Genomic DNA, 8353 nt, shown 5'->3' with positions numbered 1-8353 from the left:
GAAGAAACTGACGTTGAGAAAGGCTAGGAGGTTTACTAGTAAATGACACAACCAGAGATGGAACACTACTCTTCAGAGGATCCCCACCTCCAATTCACCATCACTCGGTGGTGCTGACCCAGCCCTCTGCACATGCTGCAGCTGCCCTAGAGAGTTCCTACCAATTTAGAGTCTTCTCGCTCACATTCCCTAATTTAAGTCAACTTTTCCTTAACACTTTGATTGGCATGTGGTGGTGGGCAGGGCCAGCTTCTTGAGCATGCAGTCACACAGCAGGGGCTCATTCCTGGCTGAAATGCTCTGCTGTTGGGGTCCTGAAATTCTTGACAATTTTATCTTTTAAGTTAGTTTTGCAAGTTAAGTCCAAGAGGGCAACGGAACATGCGTGTGAGCAGAGGCAAATGGGCATGGTGTGTGCCCACAGTTCTTTGCCACCCCACTCATTTGCATAGAGCATTTGCAAAGCCTCATGAGTACAGAACTCCAGTAGACCCACAACAAGTGGGAGTACAGTAAGACTCAAACTACAGGTGTGTTACATCTACAACTGATCAAGCAGGGGCCCCCAAGAGATCATGCTTTCCATTCAAACCAGAATTTTGTCCAAATACAACAAAAGAAATAACTAAGAAGCCCTATCACATCCTTCCTCACTCCTGTTACTTTCCTGCATTAGCAATCCACTCAAGGTTGAAAATGCTGATGCAGAAGGAAAGGACATCCAGGAGTTCTTCTCCCTTGCATTGCTTCCTTACTCATCACTAAGGTAAGGAATGTTGGTAGAATATGCACAAACAAGAAAAGAAATTTTAAAAATTGAGTGAGTTTTGTGCAGTGTCCCTGCTGGTGGGAGCAAAATATGTGAATGAGCCACAACATATGAGTTGTGTACTTCCAGCAATACAGCATTTGAGTTAAAAAGTTCTTGCTTGTATTTAAATCTGGTACCACACAATATAAAGAGGAACATAAAAATTCATGCTACGATCAGAAATAAATGAAAAAGAAATGAAGGAAACAATAGCAGAGATCAATAAAACTAAAAGCTGGTTCTTTGAGAAGATAAACAAAATTGATAAACCATTAGCCTGACTCATCAAGAAAAAAAGGGAGAAGACTCAAATCAATAGAATTAGAAATGAAAAAGAGAAGTAACAACTGACACTACAGAATTACAAAGAATCATGAGGGATTACTACAAGCAACTCTATGCCAATAAAATGGACAATCTGGAAGAAATGGACAAATTCTTAGAAAAGCACAATCTTCCGAGACTGAACCAGGAAGAAACAGAAAATATGAACAGACCAATCACAAGCACTGAAATTGAAACTGTGATTAAAAATCTTCCAACAAACAAGAGCCCAGGACCAGATGGCTTCACAGGCAAATTCTATCAAACATTTAGAGAAGAGCTAACACCTATTCTTCACAAACTCTTCCAAAATATAGCAGAGGGAGGAACACTCCCAAATTCGTCCTATGAGGCCACCATCACCCTGATACCAAAACCAGACAAAGATGTCACAAAAAAAGAAATGTACAGACCAATATCACTGATGAACATAGATGCAAAAATTCTCATCAAAATACTAGCAAACAGAATCCAAGAGCACATTAGAAAGATCATACACCATGATCAAGTAGGGTTTATCCAAGGAATGCAAGGATTCTTCAATATACGCAAATCAATCAATGTGACACACCATATTAACAAATGAAGGATAAAAACCATGATAATCCCCATAGATGAAGAAAAAGCTTTCTACAAAATTCAACACTCATTTATGAAAAAAACTCTCCAGAAAGTAGGCATAGAGGGAACTTTCCTCAACATAATAAAGGCCATATATGACAAACCCACAGCCAACATCATTCTCAAGGGTGAAAAACTGAAATCATTTTCTCTAAAATCAGGAACAAGACAAGGATCCCCACTCTCACCACTATTATTCAACACAGCTTCAGAAGTTTTAGCCACTGCAGTTAGAGAAGAAAAAGAAATAAGAGGAATCCAAATCGGAAAACAAGAAGTAAAGCTGTCACTGTTTGCAAATGACATGATACTACATAGAGAGAATCCTAAAGATGCTACCAGAAAACTACTAGAGCTAATCAATGAATCTGGTAAAGTAGCAGGATACATAATTAATGCACAGAAATCTCTTGTATTCCTAAACACTGATGATGAAAAATCTGAAAGTAAAATTAAGGAAACACTCCCATTTACCATTGCAACAAAAAGAATAAAATACCTAGGAATAAACCTACCTAAGGAGACAAAAGACCTGTATGCAGAAAACTATAAGACACTGATGAAAGAAATGAAAGATGATACAAACAGATGGAGAGATATATCATGTTCTTGGATTGGAAGAATCAACATTGTGAAAATGACTATAGTACACAAAGCAATCTACAGATTCAATGCAATCCTTATCAAACTACCGATGGCATTTTTCACAGAGCTAGAACAAAAAATTTCACAAGTGGTATGGAAACACAAAAGACCCCGAATAGCCAAAGCAATCTTGAGAAAGAAAAACGGAGCTGGAGGAATCAGGTTCCCTGACTTCATACCATACTACAAAGCTACAGTAATCAAGACAGTATGGTACTGGCACAAAAACAGAAATAGAAATATAGATAAATGGAACAGGATAGAAAGCCCAGAGATAAACCCACACACATATGGTCACCTTATCTTCGATAAAGGAGGCAAGAATATACAATGGAGAAAAGACAGCCTCTTCAATAAGTGGTGCTGGGAAAACTGGACAGCTACATGTAAAAGAATGAAATTAGAACACTCCCTAACACCATACACAAAAATAAACTCAAAGTGGATTAAAGACCTAAATGTAAGGCCAGACACTATACAACTCTTAGAGGATAACATAGGCAGAACACTCTATGACATAAATCACAGTAAGACCCTTTTTGACCCACCACCTAGAGAAATGGAAATAAAAATAAACAAATGGGACCTAATGAAACTTCAAAGCTTTTGCACAGCAAAGGATACCATAAACATGATGAAAACACAACCCTCAGAATGGAAGAAAATATTTGCATGAAGCAACTGACAAAGGATTAATCTCCAAAATATAAAAGAATCTCATGCAGCTCAATACCAAAAACACAAACAACCCAATCCAAAAATGGGCGGAAGATCTAAATAGACATTTCTCCAAAGAAGATATACTGATTGCCAACAAACACATGAAAGAATGCTCAACATCATCATTAGAGAAATGCAAATCAAAACTACAATGAGGGGCTTCCCTGGTGGCGCAGTGATTAAGACTCCGCCTGCCGATGCAGGGGACACAGGTTCGTGCCCCGGTCCCGGAAGATCCCACATGCCGCGGAGCAGCTGGGTCCGTGAGCCATGGCCGCTGAGCCTGCGCATCCGGAGCCTGTGCTCTGCAACAGGAGAGGCCACAACAGTGAGAGGCCCGCATACCGCAAAAAAACCAAACCAAAACAAAACCAAAACAAACAAACAAACAAAACTACAATGAGGTATTACTTCACACCAGTCAGAATGGCCATCATCAAAAAATCTACAAACAATAAATGCTGGAGGGGGTGTGGAGAAAAGAGAACCCTCTTGTGCTGTTGGTGGGAATGTAAATTGATACAGCCACTATGGAGAACAGTATGGAGGTTCCGTAAAAAACGAAAAATAGAACTATCATATGACCCAGCAATACCACTACTGAGCATATACCTTGAGAAAACCATAATTCAGAAAGAGTCATGTACCACAATGTTCATTGCAGCTCTATTTACCATAGCCAGGACATGGAAGCAACCTAAGTGTCCATCGACAGATGAATGGATAAAGAAGATGTGGCACATATATATACAATGGAATATTACTCAGCTATGAAAAGGAACGAAATTGAGTTATTTGTAGTGAGGCGTATGGACTTAGAGTCTGTCATACAGAATGAAATAAGTCAGAAAGAGAAAAACAAATACCGTATGCTAATACATATATATGGAATCTAAAAAAAAAAGAGAAAAAATGGTTCTGATCAACCTAGACACAGATGTAGAGAATGGACTTGAGGACATGGCGGGGGAAGGGAAAGCTGGGACGACGTGAGGGAGTGGCATGGACATATCTACACTACCAAATATAAAATAGATAGCTAGTGGGAAGCAGCCGCATAGCACAGGGAGGTCAGCTGGGTGCTTTGTGACCACCTAGAGGGTTGGAGTAGGGAGGGAGGGAGGGAGATGCAAGAGGGAGGGGATATGGGGATATATGTATACATATAACTGATTCACTTTGTTATACAGCAGAAACTAACACAACATTCTAAAGCAATTATACTCCAATAAAGATCTTAAAGAAAAAAAATTCATGCTAATAATTTCTAAATTTCAACTTAGAATAGCATTAAATAGCAATTTTTAAAAAAGACAAATCAAGAGAGAAACCGTGGAAGAAAGGAAAGCTTGATATTTTTAGTACTTATGATGGCACTTTTCCCACTTTTTGAACGAGGGGCTCCACAAATTATATAGCTGCTGCTGTTGGTCAGTAGTGATATTAAATGAGAAAGACCTCAAATTTTTAGGAAATAGATCCAGGAGGCTCTCATTTCCCTGTAATTGAAAGCAACCTGCTCACTTTGGGTTTGATTATCATTTTTTATTTTTCATTTCCCACAGCCAGTAAAAAAAAAAAAAAAAAAATCAGCACAGGTACAAGGATCCAATTTTTAAAAATCATCAGAGTACAAAGAAGGCCACAGCCCTGCCCAGGTTTAACTTACATATTTACAGGCTGTGTGACACGGGTGTGGCTGCAGAAGCAGTTTAAAAGGCAGGATTACAAAATACACAAAGTTGGTCTTTCTTAGTAGAAGCCAGCCTTGTTTCCAAATGAGAGCGCTTCATGACACAAATCACAGAACTATTTACTATATAACTTATGAAAAATGCTGCACATTGCATGAGTATAGAGTATCAATGGCTCTGTTTGGGAATCCGTATCTACACAGGGACGGTCAGGGGAAGGCTCGGTTTGGTACTTCAACCTATGAGAGTGATGGAGAAGTTAGGATCTGGGAGCATGTCTGCACTGACCCCTTTTCCCAGACTTGGTTGAAGCTCACTCAGTCTCTGGGGAGACCTGGGGTTGTTGACGATGAGAAGCAAGGGAAAGAGGAGGTGTACATACCACAGGGGGCTCTTGAAGGCACAGAGAGGGCATCTGGGACCAGAAGGAGCACACTTCTTGGTCCCACAGACACACAGGGACCCCACTGCCACTTGATGACGTGCCCTGGTTTCTGCCCTCAGTTTTGAGGTTTGCAGGCATGGAGAGCGGGCAGAAAATTAAAGTTCTTCTATCTATGGGAGTATGAGAGAATGCTGGGAAAGAGGTCCTGGCTTAGATGGGTGGACAGGTGGGTGGATGTATGGACAGAAGTTGACCACCGAAAGCTGACCCAGACAGTCATCTTGCACAGGACAGAGAGGCACAGAGCTGTTCCATGCTCAGGTGCTTCCTATGATTCAAGGGGGCACAGTGGAGGGGACTCAGAACCTGCATATCTTATTCCGAAAGACTCAGCAGGGATGATTTTTATCAGCACTAAGCTTTAGCCAGAATGTCTGCCAATTTGGTTTCTAAATTAGCCAGGTTAAGAAGCACCCAAGGCCTTTGTGGCAGATGAAACATCTCCCCCAAATGTTCCCCATTTCCCAGCTCTCATCCTCCATCTGCCAGCTCAGGGATAGGACCACTCTCTTCTTATGACTGGAGCGCCGGGTGAGCCAAAGCTCTCTGAGACCCTCTCTGTAGCTCAGATGTGGCTCCCATCCTGGAGACTTGAGGGCACAGCAGGTAAACTACTGGGACTAACCCTCCCTGCCCGGGTAAGAAAACCCTGACAGGGGACGTGGGGAGCACTGAGAAGGGGGAAAGGCCCACATCTATGGTCTTCACCCAAGTCCCCAACAATTACACCGTTTCCCCTGAATCGGGCTGCTCTGGGACACATGGGGGCAACTGCTCTTGGTTGAAGCTGGTCTTTGGTAAAACAGAGAAGTCTGAGCTGGATCATAATAAAGGAAAGTGTACGTGTATATGCACCTTTGACAAAGAAGCTGTCATAAATTCCTCCCTTGGGGCTTTTCCTTTGCAAGGGGATGGTCTGGAAAAAAGTCCTACTGACCAACCCCGCTGTGTGTGGCAGCGGGTGTGATCACCTCTCTGGCCAGGTTTCACTATCTAATTCTCTTTCAGTGTTGTTCTGTGCCTTTCCAGGCCTGGAAGACCCAGGGAGCATGGGGCTGAGATGAAACTACTGTGCGGGGCTGATACGCTGGGCCAGGGAATGAGAGTCGGGACGGATGTCATTTCTCAACGGGGAACAAATCCTCCCGAGGTGGAGGAAGAGGTGGAGGTGGGGTCCTCCTCCGGCCTCCAGGCAGCTCCTACCTACAAGGCTGTGATGCTGAAAATGGTTTTGGTGCCTGAGGCATCCACCTCGGACTTGGGGACCCCGTCCTGGGCCTCTTTGTCCATGGCCATGTTAGCAAAAGCCTCGGGGGACTTAATGGGGACGTCCTGCACCTCCTGCAGGTCTTCACAGCACTTGCTGCAACGGCAGCAGTGGGGGCAGCAGCAGCACTTCCTGCAATGGCAGCACTGGGGGCAGCCACACAGCAGACAGCAGACACGGCAGCAGAGGCTCTGGCAGGAGCTGGTGAACCTGTTGATGAGCTTGTCCCAGGGCTTCAGCGAGTGCATCCACAGCGGCAGGAACTTCCAGTTACGGAGCTTGTGGGGCAGGACGCGCGGGAAGCGGGACTGCAGGAGCCCAACCGCCACCACCAGAAAGACCACAAAGATGATGGGCACTCCCACACCCACCAGCACTGGCCAGCCGAGCAGCGAGAGGCCAAACACTGCCAGAGGGATCAGGAAGAAGAAGGTGACCAGGTAGAAGACGGCAAACCAGCAGTACTTAGCTGAGATGCTGCCCAGCCACTTGGCCAGGCGGATGGGCAGGCGGGTGAACGGGATTGGGTACCACAGCAAGATGCCTGAGATGTTGAAGAAAAAGTGGCACAGGGCAATCTGAAACGCAAGAGGTTGGACAGGTGAACGGGTCTGCTGCACAGTGGGGTCGGGGAGAAGAGGGCGTCGTCTAGCAGCGGAGGCCTGAGTCCTCCTCGTCTTCATAGCTCAGCCCAGAGTGGGACCCATATTACCTGAGGTCCTACTATGTGTCTGGGGGGGGGGGTAAGGGAGGGAGGGCAAGGGAGGTGACAGGCTGAATCACAGCTCAGTTTTCAGGGCCTGAAGTCCTTTAGGCCAAATCTAACAATGAACTTCATGAATGTGCCCGCTGCCACCCAGTGCCTTGACACTGCTGCTTCCAGCTGAGCAGTTAAGAGCTGGTGGGGCAGAAGGAAAGGTGTGCAAGATAGCTGGCTTTCTTGGCTCAGTGGCCCTATTTCAGGGAGGGGAGAGACAAGGAAAAATGGCTACAGTTAATAAAGATAATAGCAGCAGCAGCTGATGTTTATAGAGCGCTTACTATGGGGGAGGTGACAATTCCAAGCACTTTTATGGATTACTTCAATCCTCAAAAAATACCCTGAGTTGGCAACATTATCTCCATTTCATGTAGGAGGAAACTGAGGCACCAAGAGGTCAAGCTATTTTCCTAGAGTCACACAGGCGGGAGATGAGATTCAAACCCAGGTAGCCTGTCTCCAGAGGCCATGCACTTGGCACTTTGCTCTTTGCTAGGTGTGCCCACCAGGTACCAAGCATGATGCTAAGGGCTTTGGACCAGCCCTGTCGGATACATTAGCCACGATCCATTGAGATGTGGCATAAGCATAAAATACACACTGGATTTCAAAGATTTCGTCCAAAAAGGAATGTAAAATATCACCATATTTTTAGATCAATTACATGTTGAAATGATAATGGGTTCAATCAAACACATTATTAAAATTAATCTCCCTGTTCTTTTTTTACCTTTCGAAACTGTGGCTACTAAAAAATTTCAGATTTCGTGGGTGGTTCACATATTCTATACTCACTCTATATTTCTATCAACAGCATGGCTTTAGACAGTGCCTCATCAGATCCTTATAATAATCCTAATGAGATAGGGATTATGGTTCCCATTTTTCAGACATTGATGCTCAAAGGTTAGGTCACCTAAGGGCACTTCATGTGTAAATGGTGGCACAGTGATTCAAACACCAAAGGTCATCTTGCCCAAGCGCACCTAGTTGATCCAGGCAAGGCAGGTCCCCCTGATTCTTCTCAATGCCAGGCTCAAGACACAGGTGATCTCCCAGCGCCCAG

The 8353-nt window shown here is 44.1% G+C and overlaps 1 protein-coding gene across 1 annotated transcript in view; it reads right to left on the bottom strand.

Moving 5' to 3' along the window:
* Nucleotides 1–5748: 5748 nt before the first annotated feature.
* The window catches only part of SLC34A2 (solute carrier family 34 member 2), a 57675-nt gene continuing 55070 nt past the window's right edge, over nucleotides 5749–8353 (bottom strand). The window contains exon 13 of the mRNA XM_024745547.1: nucleotides 5749–7105. Within this exon, the coding sequence (XP_024601315.1) occupies nucleotides 6464–7105 (642 nt within the window). The 3' untranslated portion in view covers nucleotides 5749–6463. The remainder of the gene's footprint in view (nucleotides 7106–8353) is intronic.

The sequence above is a fragment of the Neophocaena asiaeorientalis genome, unplaced genomic scaffold, assembly GCF_003031525.2.
Source record: "Neophocaena asiaeorientalis asiaeorientalis breed wild unplaced genomic scaffold, Neophocaena_asiaeorientalis_V1.1 scaffold397, whole genome shotgun sequence".
In the NCBI taxonomy this organism is placed as follows: Eukaryota; Metazoa; Chordata; class Mammalia; order Artiodactyla; family Phocoenidae; genus Neophocaena; species Neophocaena asiaeorientalis.
This window is presented reverse-complemented; position numbering and strand designations above follow the sequence as displayed.